This window comes from Sceloporus occidentalis, unplaced genomic scaffold (assembly GCF_023333645.1).
Source record: "Sceloporus occidentalis isolate IW3139 unplaced genomic scaffold, rSceOcc1.0.p SCAF_7, whole genome shotgun sequence".
Classification (NCBI taxonomy): domain Eukaryota; kingdom Metazoa; phylum Chordata; class Lepidosauria; order Squamata; family Phrynosomatidae; genus Sceloporus; species Sceloporus occidentalis.
This window is the reverse complement of record NW_028316987.1, coordinates 4,592,051-4,608,836: the sequence shown is the minus strand read 5'-3', so window position 1 is coordinate 4,608,836 and position 16,786 is coordinate 4,592,051. Positions and strand designations below refer to the sequence as shown.

General features: G+C 42.9%; 1 protein-coding gene across 1 annotated transcript; it reads left to right on the top strand.

Moving 5' to 3' along the window:
* The first annotated feature begins 137 nt into the window (after window positions 1-137).
* UBE2Z (ubiquitin conjugating enzyme E2 Z) lies at window positions 138-15,052 on the top strand. Its single transcript, XM_089531716.1, has 7 exons — window positions 138-489; window positions 2,377-2,449; window positions 4,290-4,477; window positions 7,006-7,117; window positions 9,921-10,033; window positions 11,312-11,402; window positions 12,397-15,052. The coding sequence occupies exons 1-7, from the start codon at window positions 155-157 to the stop codon at window positions 12,565-12,567; spliced, it is 1,083 nt and encodes a 360-aa protein (XP_089387842.1). The 5' UTR covers window positions 138-154; the 3' UTR covers window positions 12,568-15,052.
* The last annotated feature ends 1,734 nt before the right edge of the window (window positions 15,053-16,786 follow it).

The following is a 16,786-nucleotide window of genomic DNA, read 5'->3' as shown; positions in this document are numbered from 1 at the left end:
TCTCTGACGTCATTCCCCACACACCGGAAGGAGCGGGCAGTGTGGGGGACGCTCTAGGATTAGGGCACTCTGTGGTCAGGGAGCGTCAAGGCTAGCGGTGGGCGTGGCCTAGCGTCGCTGGCGTCGGAGCTCCCGGAAGTAGCGTCTGTTGGCGATGATGGCGGAGAGTCCTGCGGCTGAGGAAGCGGCGGCGCTGGCGGCCCCGGCGGGGAGCGGGCCGGGATCCGGAGGCGGGGGTCCGGGAGTGTTCCTGCCGGCAGAGTTGTGGGCCGTGGCGGGACTGGGTTCGGGCGGAGGAGGGGCAGCGGCGGCGGCGGCAACAGCGGCAGGCTCCGGAGGGAGCGCTGTGGCCGGGATCCCTCCCTCCGCCGCTGCAGCCGCCGCCGCCGCCGGAGTGCTCCTGTCGCACTCGGCCTTCTGGGACCCGACCACCAGCGGAGACTGGGACGGAGAGAGGCCCAGCGCCGCCTGCCTCCTCCGCATCAAACGGTGAGGGTGCACTTCGGATGCTGTATTGGAGGAATAACTCGGTTTGGTACCGCTTTAGCTCTTTGTCTGGCTGAAAGGCTATGGAATTCTGGGAGTTGGAGTTTGTTTGCTCCGCTCCGCTCTGGTCCCACAACAAACTCCAACTCCCAGAATTCCATAGCCTTTCAGCCAGACAAAGAGCTAAAGGTTCAGTGTGTATATATATATATATATATATAATGTACTGAAGAAATAACACGAAGAGTAAGCAATTGATGGCCTTCCCGATATTGGACTGCAGCTCCCATGATCCCCTTACTCTTGGTTGAAACGGCTAGAGCTGATGAAACCCCAAAGCCAACAATATCTGGAGGGCCGCATGTTGCGCATCGTAGTTCCCTCATAGTTAACATACTTGGACCGTGTCAGACATTGCCACAGGAAGGAAGGCCTACCCGTTCACCATTGAAAACGTCTCTTTAGCACAACGTCCCGAGTTGAATCCTTGCCATTTGCAACTCTGTGTGGGACGTCCTAGAGAACTAGGCGCTGGATATTATCCGCTTCTGTAGCCCCAAAACAGATGCTTTATCTAGTTTCAGAGCTTTGCTCTATAGCAGGAAAATGAAATGCATGGAGGGAGACAGCAAGGAAGAGGGACAGCTTCAGTTTGTTCCTATAACTAAACTTCAGGAACAGTTTCTCCAGTTTTATGTAATCCCAGAAACAAAAGCTTTATTGTCAGGACAAACAAGGGAACGTCGAACAAAAGTGAACTTGCCTCCACCTGACTTCTATGGAAGGATGTTAGAACTCCTTGGCCATGGAGTATACTGCATGGTTCTTGCTGTCTAGGTCAGAGTTTGCAAAAGTGGCTGGACATTTTGGGAAATTAAGTCCTGTTACAGACTGCCAAAATAAAGTTGCTTTGGGTCTCTTTGGAGGTATGCTGTTTAAATGATGCATGGGTCCTAAGAGTCCGGAAGCTGCACCAAAGCTGCACTCGAGTGCTTAGGAATGGAGTGTGGCTTTGGCGCGACCTCCGGACTCTTAGGACCCAGGCATCATTTAAATAGCTTACCTCCAAAGAGACCCGAAGCAGCTTTGTTTTGGCAGTCTGTAACAGGCCTATGTCTAAAAATGTAACTTTTCTACATTCTGGCCTGTAGTTGTTGTAAAGTCCTGTAGGCATTTCTTTAAAATGTATGCCAGAGAGTGCCAGGCCAGTCTGTTTGGCTTTTTATAACTGTCCTTGTTCATTATGCTGTGAGCAGGAAGTGGTTTGTAAACTAGCTTGACTTCTCTGGCCACCCGCTTTCACTCTGGCTGTGTGTAGTTCTGGCCAAAAAACAGGCCTGTGTACACTCACTAGGAGCACAATGTTTTGGGGAAGAGTTCTTTATAGGTTGCAGTAGGGATGATATGGGCCTTCCTGTTATGTTTTCTCCTCACCCATCCCTTTTGGGTCCTGAAGTAGATGAGGTTTGAATCATGACATTTGCACAGTTTTGCAATCATGGGTTTTCCCATGGTTGTACTGTATGCTGAATTTTGTTTGGGGGCTTCCCAGGAAGAGATGCCATGCCTTGGGAGTGAAGAATATAATAAGTTGGGACAAATGAGGAATTGCATATTGCTCTAAATTAAACCAAGTATAAGAGCAGGGGGCGGGAATCTGCTGAAAGCATGACATAACTACTCATGGGGGTTTGAATATTTTGGGAAGACTCCTTTAACTATGAGGACTTGCATTTTCTGGTGTGTTTTTGTTGTTGTTTGTTTCTTGTTTTATTTGAAGAGGCCTGCTTCTAAAGAATTAAGTCAGAGGCTTTGGGAACTGCAGTGGAAAGCTAGATGCATGGGAGATAGCACTTAGCTGAATGCTTGTTGTTTTATTTTCCCCTCCAGAGATATCATGTCAATATATAAGGAGCCACCTCCTGGAATGTTTGTTGTGCCTGACCCCCACGATATGACCAAGGTAAGTGGCATATGAATGGTTTCTTTTGTATTGCCTCTTATTGAAGGGATGCATGCCTGTTGGTTTTAGAAGGCAGATGTTGTATTTTACAGCATGCCACCTTGACTTGCAATTTAGTCAGCAACCGCTGGAAAGAGCAGCAGAGAAACTAGTTATCTTGTTCTATCACAGAGTGATATTCACACAAAGTCTCTCTATCTTATGTCACATCTAACAATGCTTTTCAGCTTGTCCTCTGCTCACACTAAAAAACAAATCAAAACGAGGAAGAATGAGAGTATGAGGATACTATTAGAACAAGTAGTACATAACTATCTTCCTGTTAATACCAAGATGCTGTGTGTAAATCAAAATACAATGCACAACATCTCATCTCAGGCGTACAGTGGAAAAGAGGAAAGAGAAGTAGAGGGAAAAGGGAGACGAGTTTGAAAATGCCAGGAAAAAATAAGCATGTTGTTCTCAAACAGAGACATTCAAATGAGGTTGCTCCCAGGTAATTGTTTCTGCAGTTTGCGTGAACTTTGCAGGAAAGGGATCAGACCATTTATACCCAGATTTCTAAAATCAGTTTGCTGTGCCAGAGGCTACAGCAAGAAAAGGTGGATTGTAAAGGCCACATTAAAGTGTCCAGCCTCTTCAGGTTCTCATATGTTTGTCTGTGTTTGCCTTTTTCTGCCTGGTCCAGCTGTGGATGTGTACTAGAATAAAATTAAGCCAAGGTAAAAGCTACAGTAAAAGTCAAAGCAAGCAGACAACCTACTGAGTGGAGAGGGCATTCCACATTCTGGGTGTCACCACTGAAAACCCCTATTCTTGAACAGTTGTCTGTCTCATCTCATTTGGAATGGCTCTGGAAATTATTTTATATGAATGGGAAGGTACATAAGGGATGGGGGAATCCTTTAAGTAACCTGACCACAACACCTTCAGGGCTTTGTCAGTGAATACCAGTATTTGTCTCTAGTTTATGTCGCACTGTCAAGTGCCACCCTCATCTGTGGCCCTATAGAAGTAATTAGGAATACTCCCAATCCCTATTTCCCCTTTTCATATGAACATTGCTTAAGCCTTGAAAGTGTGTTATCATCTCTGACCAGAGATGTGGATAACAAAGCTTCCTTGTAGATGGGCTACCCATTGTGAGAACTAGAGCGTGCTTCTCCCCATTTCCTTTTCCTGACTCACACTTTTTAAAAACTGGCTTATTATCTTTGAACCCTCTTTTATTCTGTACACAGTGAAGCTGTTTAACAAGCTACACATCAACTAACAATATCCTGCTTGGAAGCACAGCACAGGGGCAGCCCTATCCATTTTTTTTCCTTTAAGAGAAATTACCAGTCCCATTTATCCTCTCCAAGGATCATTCTTTGTTTGGGGGATTCCCTCTTCACCCCACAAACACCCCATTAAAAATTCTTGATGTTTGGAAAAGTGTAAAATAATTTCAATTCTGCCCTTAGTAGATGGGTTCAAGTAGGATTGAAGTAGCCATTTTAACATGGCCAGGGGGAAATGCCAGTCTCCAACATCAGATAGCCTAAGAAGCACTGTTCTAGAAGCTCCTGTGAGGATTTTTAAAAAGACATTTCCATTGTCCACCCCACACACTGTGAAAGGGCATGGTTCAAAACCATTTTTTAATCACCTTGTCTTTGTGCATGAAGCCTGAAATTCACACCCTTGACCTCCTGAGAGCTATCTTGAGTTTTCCTGTTGGCCAGGGGAGGCAGCCACCCTTGATTTCTTACTAGTGGCTGGCTTGCGTCCTGCGCAGGTTCTGCCGGTGTTCCACCCAATCGGAAGTGTTTGCGCGAGCTGGGCTTTTCTCTTGCAGATTCATGCGTTGATCACAGGCCCCTTTGACACGCCTTACGAAGGGGGTTTCTTCTTGTTCCTGTTTCGCTGTCCTCCAGATTATCCCATCCATCCGCCACGGGTCAAACTGATGACAACCGGGAATAACACAGTGAGATTTAACCCTAACTTCTACCGCAATGGGAAGGTCTGCCTCAGTATTCTAGGGTAAGGAGCTGAGCAACTTGAGTTGTTGTTTCTTCAGGCCTTGGGGCAGCCCAGGTGGGTGTTTGGGGGAGGGCTGCGCTTCTGCATGCAACTCTCTTGTTGCCAAAGCCTCAGTACTGTCTTTGCAAGCAATATCTGCGTGATTCTGTATAGTATAGTGTGTTTTTTTGTTTTCATTTTTAATCTTTAATTTGATTATTCAACATCCAACGAAAAGTAGAAGAACATACCCCTCTGTGTCATATTGCTTGCTAAAGATTAGTTTTCAAAGCACTGTATTTTTAGAATCCACAAAACCATTCATTTTTAAGTTCCCTCACTCATGCGATCTTGCCTGTTCTCATTCACACTAGGGAAGATAAGGTTTTTTAAAAAAATAGGGACAGAATCCATTTCAAAATACGATGTATGGATTTTTTAAAAAAAATTTAAAAGGGGGATAAATGTAGCTTTTCTGCTAGGCACTCCTACTAAAACAAGACCGGGAGAAGGGATACTGATAACCTGTAATCTGCCATACCATAGTACCTAAGAATGGATTCTTTCATATATCGTATAACTTATTGTTGTTAGCAGTAGCATTATTTCTTGGATCTCTTTTTTGGAAAACTGCTCAGGGCATCTTACAGTTAATAAATAAATAAATGTTTTAAAATACATATATAAAATAAATCACCACCATCTTCCAGTGATCTGTTTTGCGGAATCACATAAACTTTGGTCAATATTTAAAGTCAGTAAATCACATCCCATCCAGTGCCTATGAGTAGGACGACTTCTCCCAGCTTGATTTGGTCAGCTACAGTTTCTGTCATCCTTGGGGGAATGATACACTTTGAAAGCATTAAGGCTGTGGCCAACCCAACGGTTCTTCTCTCTGACAGGTTCCAACTGCTGATGGATTAAAAAAGAAGAGAAATTGTTCATTAGCTGCTATTTGTTAAGAACCAACTGCTGGTGACTCAATAAAACATCCTTTGTCTAGATCGGGGTAGGCAACCTGCGGCCCGCGGGCTGGATGCGGCCCGGCGAGGCCTTGGGACTGGCCCCAGCCCGGTCCTGCCACCAATTGCCGCCGGGGCCTTTGGTGCGCAGGGGCAATTGTCTATAGAAGCCTCAGAAACATGCATTTATATTAACATTTTTTAAAAAATCAGCAAATTTTTTTGTGTGTCCTCCACTTTTTTTTAAAAAAAGTGTCCACCATTTGAAAATTTTGTCCTACATTTGTCCCGGTTTATTTATTTATTTAATTTTTTAAAAAAATATTTAATTGTTTATTTTTTGGCTTCGGCCCCCCCAGTTGTCTGAGGGACAGCAATCCGGCCCCCGGCTCAAAAAGATTGCCTACTCCTGGTCTAGATGCTTTAAAGCAAGGTTCTCAAAGATTGTGCCTTCCAGATATGTTAAATTTCAACTCTCACAGCCTTGACTGATGGTCTTGTTGGCTGGGCTTGATGGGACTTGTGGTCCAAAACATCCAGTGAGTACCACATTGGGAGGGATGGTTGTAGTGAGAGCATGGCCTGGGTGTGCCTCAGCCACTTCCTTCAGCAGCACCATGAAAAAGGCTATAGTAGCAAAAGCAAGCATCATAGTATGATACAGACAAACTTTTAATGGTATTTTGGATAATTTCTAGGAAGTGAGGCATGGATGCAGTAATATGTGTATATTCTCAGAAAGAAAGAAAGGCAACATAGATCAAGATTCTGGTGCCAAGAAAATTTGGAATGTCTTATCTGTGTAAATTATGACATATGTACCTATATGTGTGTACTACTTCCACTAATAATGGGGGGAAACCAAGGAGTTCTGTGGAAAACTGAAGCCTTGAGCCCTGACTGTTGAACATTTTATATTTTGAGGTCCCGGGAGTTCAGAATTCTAGCACACTTCTTATCTTTGCAACAATGAGGGTTAGAAACTATTTTTTTTCCAATGCTGAGATTCTTAGGATGTTGAATTCTCTGCCCATTGCCCAACTCTGGCATGTCTGTTGTGTATGTGTGAGATGAGGAATAAACAAACCTTTTTATTTAGATCAGGATGGATTGCCTGCTAGACTCTGGGAGCTGTAGTCCAAAATAACTCTCCCAAGTTGCAGATAATAAGTACTGGCTGGAGCAAAAGGGGAGTTACTCCACCTCCCAGTCGCTTTGGCCTGTCCACTGCTGTTATGTGATGCTCAACAGATTACTCTTGAAGATTACTGCATGCATCTGCAGAAAGAAGAGTACCCCAATACGTCTACCAAAGAAAAGTGACCAAAAGTCCAAAATGGTTGTTCAGTTATGGAAATCAATAGCCAATTTCACAAGTGGCATATTTCATGGCTCATGAATTTATTTTTGCCAACATGTCATTTTTTCACCTTGAGAACACTTTTTTTTAAAGGAAGCTTGGTTTCTCCAGATTTGTTGCACCTTAAGTAAAATGCACTGAGTTCCACACATTGTTAATCTCCTATTATACAAATATTGTTGTTTCTGTGTGTGAAAATAAAATCCAGCTCTTTTGTCCTGCAGCACTTGGACTGGACCAGCCTGGAGTCCTGCACAAAGTATTTCTTCAGTCCTTATATCCATACAGTCCCTAATGACTGAGAACCCCTATCACAATGAACCTGGCTTTGAACAGGTAAGAAGGCTGATTTCTAGATTGATGCAGGTTGTGGAATTCTTTGTCGCAATATATCAAAGTCGCTGGAACAACAGCTTGCTTGGGAGGGGCAGGGAACGGAGTTGTAGTGTGGCAAAGTAATGGAGTCCATTGCACTCCATCCCAGAAAAACCTTTTTCAAGGAGACACTGTGATTCACAGGTATAACAGGTTTTATTTATTGTTTATGTATTTATTTATATCTCACATTTTCCTAATATGGATACCAAAACTGCTTACTGTGTAGGTGGAGACAAAATATAGCTAAAACAATATAAAACACAAATAAGGGGGGGATAAACAATTTGAAACAGTTGAAAACAGATTCAAGATATAGTAAAGGTTTTTACCTTCACTCAGAACACTCCATGAAATGATCTTTTTGCCACCATCAATTAAAAGTTGTCTGTTTAAATAAAAAAGTCTTGCCAGCTGGTGAGGGCAGGGAGGGAGGCTAACCTTGGGAGCAGCCACCAAGAAGACTTTCCTGTGTCCTCACCAGATGGGCCTGTGAACGTGGTGGGACTGAGAGAGAGCTCTCCCCCAAAGATTATAGACTTGGTCAGGCTCATATGGGAAAACACAGCATTTCAGATAATCTGGGTTTAAACTACTGTATATAGGGCTTCATAGGTGTAACCAAAAAGGTTTCCACCAATTTACCTGCTTTCCATAGTGTTAAAAAGTTTCTTACAGTTGATAGGGAGGAAAGTAAAAACACATTGTAGAATTCCATGTGCTGTAGCCTGGGGTGGGGAACCATTTTATGTCAAGGGCCATATTCCCTCGAGTGGAATATCTCAGGGACTACACTTTATGGTAGTGTGCCTTGAGTGCTAGACTAGTCTCTGGGAGATCAAGATTCAAATCCCTGGTCAGCCATGAGAATTCATTGGGTGATGTTCAATAAGTCACACTCTCCGCTTCAGAGGACAGCAGTGGCAAGCCTCTGAATAAGTCTTGCTAGAAAACGCTTGTCACCATAAGTCAGAGTTGACTTGAAGGCACATAATAACAAAACCACATCAGGTAGGCTGGACTGGATTTGGATTTTCCTCCCTCCATTGTAGTTAGGCTTAGTTTTTAAAAAGGATCTGTTTTTCACAAATCATACCCTTTTCTCCCCTCACCCCAAAGTCTAACTGCTATGCAGGAGAAGGAATTTCAGCAGGAACAGTGTTAAGAAGGGCAAGATTAAAAATTTTATCCCCATTTGCTACCTGCCATCTCCACAAAACCCTCCGAGTGGAAATTAGGCTTAAAGGTGAAAAAGATAATGTTTGGATTGACTTTTTAAGCATAACTACCGCACAACGAAGGGAGGTTGAGGGCTGGATCCAAAAGTGCTGTCAACCTGTGTTTCCAGCCTTTGCTGTAGCCTTTATACACTCCTTATCTACAGTGCATGAGTCCTGCCACTCCAAGCTCTTCTGTGGGTTTAGACCAGAGAGGTTTGGGAATCTTGCCTTATTGTGAAGAGCTGAAAAAGTAATTTGTTCTAGGGCAACTAATACATCTGCATCAAATAAATAGGTTTCTGAAACAGAAGTGAAGAACTGTATTGCTTACATGAAGCTCCTTTTTCTGACTTAATCAAACTTCATTCCATTGTTCAGTTGATCACACCCCTTGCCAAGTGGTAGGGAGAAAGGGACATGGATGGTTCATAGAACTGCTCCTTCAAGCACTGGCTGAGTGGTGTGCCCACTTTGTGTACTGAATCAGGGATACAGATTGTTTTTCCCATTTTTAATGCAGATATTAGTGACTTTCAAGCAAGCTTTTTTACCCCTTCCCCAGTCATTGCGGAAACTGAAGAAAGGAGATTGGTCTATAGCCTCAAGGCTGCAGTTGAATCCTGAGGCAGCTTGGTTCATTCTTCCGCATCATACCAGTCAGGAAAGGAGGAGGACACCTAAGTGATTGAGGGGCTGAACAGACTGCCTTTCGTTGCCAGATTGGGGCCACGGCAACTACACACTGCAGCTCCAACCTGGCATTTCCGTGGTACAAAAAGAAGCCATGGCTCCTTTTGTGCCTTGGAAAGGGCGCCCTAATCGCAGCAGTGGTGGCTGTTCACTGATTCTTCAGTGCAGCTCATGTACGGAGTGTGCTGAAAATCCAGCATGCCGCCGCCCACCATCTGGTCATGGCGGTGGTGACCGGGTGGCCGGCAGGCGGACGCCACACCCCCACTCTGCCCCGAGGCTGGCTCTTTATGCCGGTCTGTTGAGGCCTGAGATAGCTGGAGACTTTTCATCCTTGTTCTATAGTAGAGCTTCCCACTTTGGAAATATATTCCTTGGTTTATCTTTCAAGCATTACAGCTCTGTATAAGTATGATTTATAAATCCACACTTATGTCAGTGATTGACTGAGGTCACTGACTGTCATTCTCAACAGACAATTAACAGCTTAGAGGTATTTCCAGGCTTTAGCCTAATTCAGGTATTACCTTGCATGCTTATCTGAAGGTAGGAGCAAGAGAGCACTTAGCTCCATTCTCTCTGCTCCTGCTTTCCCAACATGGAAGGTCTCCAGGTGAACAGGAGGTTCTTTTCAGATGCATCACTTCCATGTCAGGAGAACAAAGACAGAGTTGGGCAGAGCTAAGTGCCCTCATGCTGAGGAAAGTACATTGAGTAATAGTTGAACCTCTCACCTTCTTTCTTCTCTCTTTCTTTCATACTCTTTTTCTTCTGGGTGGGATATGCTTAGGGTTATAGGCTGTATGAATTAAAAAGCTTAAACAAGGTGTTCTTTGGTAATTGATCTCTTTCAGGAAAGGCATCCAGGAGACAGTAAGAATTATAATGAGTGCATTCGGCACGAGACCATCAGAGTAGCCGTGTGTGACATGCTAGAAGGGAAATGCCCATGTCCGGAGCCTTTACGGTATGTGCTGTGGGTCCCAGCAGTTTAAATCATATATTCTGTTCTTAACTAAGCCAAGCTCTGTCCCAGCCATTCCTTGTCCATGCTTAGGAAGTATACCTGCCAGTGGGAACCCCATGACCTGGTGCTAACAGTCTTCACTTCTTTTAGTGTTCCAGCTTATGTTTGCCACTAAAAACAGGTTGGTAGATTCTAAGTATGTTATTTGTCAAATAGTGTCTGCAGTTCATATCCTTTTGTACTTATGCTACAGATATCCCTATTTCTGGTGTTGTGTGGTATTCCACCCCTTCCACCTTCACTACCAATTTTGTAATATTTTAATCAAATTGCAGATAGATTTGTACAAAGATTGGAGGAACTTTGTTGGGGTTCACGTCCCATCACTTGATTTCTTAGCATTCTGCAAATAGTGCTTTTTCCTTTCCATGGAGTATAGAAACCTGAGAGATCTAGAGTACTGTGTATCAGGATTTTAAAATAGGTACAGAGTTAATTTTCAGTGTCTTAGAGCCACACTGCAAAACATAGCTTATATTATTATTGTTAGGGCCCAAAGGTGCTTAGAACAATTTTGTTGAAAAATACAGTAGGGGAGTTCAAGGTGAAGAGTTTCTGCGGTGTGTATGTGGCAGGTACTTCTGGTTCCTTGCATATGATGGAATGACCTAGGATTCATGCTCCTCCTTCCTCTCCTTGAAAGAGAAAATGGCATAGGTAGATTTGGGGGCTGGTTGACTAGTTCCTTGAGTCCAGCTGCCATACTCTGGCTTGTTTTGGAAATGATAATCAGAAGTCTCAGTTGGGACATAAGGTTTTGCTTTTCACTCCTGGTTAGTTCCTTATTATTGAAGCTGCTCTCACTACTGGGAGGAGCAAAATGGAACAATTGGGCAGTGCGCACCTGCAGCTAACTTGTGATTCTCTAAAGTATGGGCTTATCATATGTGCAAACATGGCCACAGAAAATCCATCATGACAGACTGAAAATATGGTGAGCCTTACTATTTTCATACTTGTTGTAGAATTTCTTCCCTGTACAGATTTTTTCTGTGTAATATATGAAAAGAAAAATGTATGCCCTTACAAAATTTCTGTGGGGCATATTGGGATAGTAGGTTTGAAATGCTTTAGGCTATTGAGTTAGCTAATTATGTTTTTTTAGAAATCACAATTTTTCAGGAGCCCACAGTAGGTTATTCCCCTCCCTCTGCCCCTGAATAAATTTTCCATTGTATTCGTTATGTGGCCTTATTCTTCGTTGATTTTGTTTGCTAGTGGAGTTATGGAGAAGTCCTTTATGGAGTATTACGACTTCTACGAGGGGGTGTGCAAAGAGAGGTTGCATCTTCAAGGACAGACAATGCAGGTAAGGATGAGATGGTGAGTGCACTGAGGGATATGATTTCTTGAGGACTGGCTTATTTTAAATACAGAGAAAATAAGTTGCCATCTTTGCTGTCCGATCTAAGAAGTGGGATTCAGATAGTTGTAAATTAGAGGAAATAACCAGTGCCTGGTCTGTTGTCAGCACCAGAAGTGAATAGATTGCAGTGAGAGATAATGGGAGACTCAAATCCATCCTGACTGTTGGAACAGAGTCAAGCCAAGGGAATAGAGCTGAAAGATTTGCTCTCTCTGAAGTTTGGGAAAAGCTGCTGTGAAGCTTCTGCCTCTGAAGATAACGTTCTGTGAGTTTTTTCAGTTCACCCCTTGAACCTGAGATATAATTTACTCATGACTCTTACTATTTTTGGATGGGTAGAAATGAGGACAAAATATATTTTGTGGGCTTTTTCAAAAGAATGTCAGAAGTTCAACATTGGCCCAAATGAAACTGCAGAACTGAACTATACAATGAGCAAACCAGGACGGCTCATTTGAGGCCAGGTTCTGCCTGTTCAGATTGCATGAGGGAAGTGTCTGTATGTTTGAGCACTTCTCTTATTTATTTTTTTTCCTTTTTAAGGAAACAAGTAGTGGAGAAGCATTCTTTGGTATGCTGATATTTTGTGCATGGAGGGATATTACATTACATGGATCTCCCTTCATCCCTTTCCCCCTCTGTAGATGTCAGAGTGGATTGAAACACAGGAATCCCTGCCACTGGGAGCTAAATATGAACAACAGATACTGCTCAAGTCTGGTGATTGTTTGATTTAGCTAAAAAATGGGTTATTAAAGACTTCTAATGAGGGTACAATAGGATGCTTTATTTTACAAACCTGTGGCAATTAAGAACGGGGAGTTATTTTGTTGTTGCCGTTGCTAAATAATGAATCATTTGAAACATCTACAGCAAATTAAATCCAGATCTTCCTTTGCTGCCTTTCCTGGTTTTAATCAGATCTTTCCCCTTCCAGGATCCTTTTGGTGAAAAGAGAGGACACTTTGACTACCAGTCCCTTCTAGTGCGTTTGCAAGGAATCCGTCTCAAGGTTCAGGAGAAACACCAGCAGGAGAACCCAGACATAGACTCAGAGAGCAGCTCCTCTGAAACAGAGACAGACACTCAAGGCAGCATTAAGGCTTAGAGATTTCCCACCTAATTGCTTGGGAATCCAAGACATGGGGGTGGGGATCTTCTGACTCCAGACACTGTGGAGGATCCCGGCTAGACCTGAGAACCAGTCTAGTTCCAGAGTGGAGAGAACATGGGCAGAGAAGCATCCTTCAGTCATCTCCTTCAGTGCTCTGGTACATGCTGTTTAAAAACAAAAAGAGGATTTGATGCTAAAACTGAACTGGGCTTGTCACAGGCTATATTTTGAAAATGGCCCTTTTCTCCATTGGAGAACTTATGAGCTGATGGCTTAAAGGCATTCTGGAAGAACCTGTGATGAATGGATGAGTTTCTGTCTTCTCCTGCCCAACTCCCTCCCTCTTGATTTTAAAAGAGCATGAGATCGAGAATGACTCTCAGTTTCATCGCCTCTGTTCCAAAACATACTGCTTCTTCATAGCACCTCCCTTCCGGCTTGCCTCCACACCATGGTGGACTCCCAGCCATCAAGTCTGTTAAAGCACTTTTTGACAGCTATATAAACAAGTTCCCCACCACCACCAAATTTTTCATATTTGCTTTGTCATAGCTTCTAGTTGGGTTGGTTTTGCGTGTCTTAGAAAGACCAAAGAGGAGGAGCTTTTGCGGGAATGGCTTTATGGCAATTTAAATTTTCAAAGCTTTACTCATTTGTTGAGCTTCCCACCCCCCGCCAGCCCTTGAATTTCAGTTGGGAAAGGAAGAAAAGAAATCCAAAATTCAAGAGAGCAACAGCTGGTAAATGTTGTCTTATTTCATGTTAAAACATTATTTTTAGTAGTTCCCAGAAAGAAGTCAGTCTTATAAATTGCATTTAATTTGGAGGAAGGCTTTTTGTTCAAATTCAGGAAAAGGGAAAACTACAGAGGAGAAACAGTTCTGTATTATTGATAGCATTCACAGGAGAAGAGAGCATAGGGGATTATAGCAGCAAAAAAGGAAACCTAGCCATGTTTACTGGAAACTTTAACTTGACAACATGCTTTGTCATCCATGCAATTAGGCTTCCAATTTTTGTTTAGTGATGTCAAAAAGATGCAAGTAACGTAAAACCTGAACAGTGTCAGTTTGAATCTGACTGTAAGCCTGGGGAGCAAATAGGAACCATTGAAATGCTCTGTTGAAGGATGTGGTCTCCTTTCGACAAAACTGTCTGTTTAAAGTGAATTATGGGATTATGTGTGTGTTACTCTCAAATCTGCCATAAATCCTTTCTCAGATTGCTCCACTATGACACAGAGACATAAGGCTGCAACTTGAAGGATACACCTTCTGAAGATTGATTTGTCTACAGCTGTTCTCCCAGCTGGTAACCTTTTTTAGTTTATTTTTTAGACAGAAATATCCAGAAACCTTGTGCGCTTTCCCCTCTTCTTCCTTTCTAGAAATGGCTTTAAATTGTTTGAAAACTGGAAGAACCTTTTGAGCCTATAGATGCACACCCTAATCCAGAGCTGAACTGGGGAAGGTGCCAGACTGGTAGGAAGGTTTGCGTTCAGCTTACTTGGGCGCATGGAACTATGCAGGTAACCTCCTTCCCACCTGCCTCTGGACATGCACATATACTAGTAGGCCCTACCTGTCGGCTGGCAAACAATCTTCCAACTCATCTTGCATCTCTCTGGCTTTGAGAATAAGGAAAGAACTGCTGCTTAAAACTATTCAGGACCTTTCCTGTTAGCATTTGAGATGGGATAGGATTATTTCCCCACTACCAAAATCACAAGGGGAAAAAGAATCTCTAAAAGTTATGAATGGCTGATGGAATCAAACAGAAGCACTGTAATGCAAGATTGCATTTTGATGCCTTGTGAAGGAGGTACCTGCAAGGCAGACCTAATTGTATCATGTTTATTTTAATTGCACGAGGTGCAATCTAGCAGATGTCAGATGTGCTTAACCCCTCCCCTCCTCCCCATTCATTGAAATCAACGGGACTTGAATGCACAGTTAATATTTTAAGTCCCACTGAAATCAGTAGGACTTAGGTAGTAGGCCTTATATTCTCTTGACTGTGCCAATTGTGTAAATTTGGCTTCCCCCATTTTGTAGTCACCCACACTCTAGTGCTCCCAAGTCAGAACACCTGTTCATTTTTGAGACCAGAATTCCAGATGCATGTTGGCTGTTGAACCATTGCATACATTTCCTTTAAAAACACACACATACAAAACAAAACGTGAAAATGCCTTATGTGGTTGTTCGTTTTTCACACGGCTTGCATGTGGATGTAAGGGAAAAAAGGAATATGGTTTCCTAGTTGCCCATAGTCATCTGTCAGCCATTTTCTGAATGTTTCCATTTCAAAAAGTGACAATCCTAGATGACTGATCTAGACAAATGTTTAGTGACAGACTTTTAGGCCTAACAAGCTGAAAAGAAAAATAAATGCACAAGGGTCTTCAAATAATGAAATCTTGTTTATATAGAATTGTACATAAAGGGTTTTTTGTGCAATAAAGTTTGTTTTGGCAGGATCTGAAGTTTTTTGTGTGTGCTACTTGGTGGTTTACTGCAGAGAAAGGGCTGAATTCAATTGCAGAGAAGTTCTGTGGAGCTGCATTCTGATGATGTATTGAGGTAAGAGTGAAGGGGGAAGGCCAAAAATGAGTTTAAATACCTTGGAGGCAACAGATCTTATCTGAACTAAGCAGACTCAGGCTTTGTTAGTACTTGGAATGGTAACTGCCAAGGAATATTGATTGCTGTAGGCTATATTCAGTGGAAGGCAATCTTAAACCACCTCCAAGTACTTCTTGCCTTAAAAAATCCTGTGAAATTCATAGGGTTGCCTTAAGTCAATGGGCAGCTTGAAGGCACATATTTAACCTAAGCTCACCAAACAGTATTGTAACAAGGAAGGTTGTGCTGGCCATCCAGGAGGGCATGATTTGGCCTAGGGGCCTGATGTTCCCCATCCTTGTTACAGAAGCTCAGAGTAGTTCCAAAAAGGAAGGGCTTTATCAGACTAATAATTTTTCAGATTTCATAAGATGGTGGCATCTCTAGTAACTCAGGGTTTCCCTTCCCAATTTCAGCCTCCTTTGTTGGAGAAGGCAATGTGGTGTTAGACTTAGAATTGCCCATGTGGGGTAAGAATTAGTGGCGCTGTCATCCAAATGTTCAAGGTACATCAGGTTGCCTGCCCCTCCACTCATTACTCATCTTCTGCATATTCCTACAACAGGGCAGAAGTGGCTGTGGCTCTCCAGATGTTTTGGATTTTGAGTCCCCCAAGCCTCAGGCAACATGGCCAATGGAAAAGATTCTGGGAGCTGAATTCCCAAATGTTGGGGAGGCTCAAAGGTTCCCTGCTTCAAGGGTCCAAAACAGAAGTATTGCTCTGTTCCATTCCTTTCACAAGAAAAGAGCTGATAGACTCAACTGAAAGTGTCCCAGACATGGAAAAGGCCTCCCCAAGGCCCCAGGACACAAAGGAATTCATGGAAGCAGAGTCTATTTACTTGTTTCCATTAGAAAACCTATGGGACATTTTTACATAGACACATCCAAACAGATCCAGAGGGTTTGCTAGGCAAAGCTTATTGTGAAATGTTAGTTCTACATGTTGTTGAGAAACATGCAGGAAATCCTATCAGTTGGACTGCTGTCCCTAAAGTGAGAATTATCCCCTATTCTACTACTCTTAAGGCAAGGCTGAACACCTTGTGGTCCTCCAGACAATTGCCATCAATATAGCGAATGATGAGGAATGATGGAAGTTGCAGTACCCAGAGGCCTACAGTTGCCGATGTGGCACATAAAATCTGCCAGCTGAAGCCTCTGCCTGACATCAGGATCACATCTACTTGCACCACTAATTCTACAATTAAAAGGCTTAGTTTTTGGTTGTGGTATGATGTTACTGCGGCCACAGAACGATAGCCCCTCACATCATGTATTATCTACCACTCTGTCCACGTTATATTTTTGTGTTATTAATAAATATTTTAATCTCCAATTTTAACTGTATCATGTTTAATCCTGTTTTAAGCGGGGGAGGAATTTGGGACATAATGTTGAATGTGGATATTTTAATGTGTTGTGAGCCGCTTTGATTGTCTTGTCACAGAAAAGCGGGATAAAAATAAAAGTTTTATTATTTATTATAATGCGAGCCAACATGGTGTTGGACAAGGACATTGAGAGACCAGAATTTGAATCCGTACTGAGCCATGGAAACCTGCTGAGCATGTCACACTCTCTCTGCC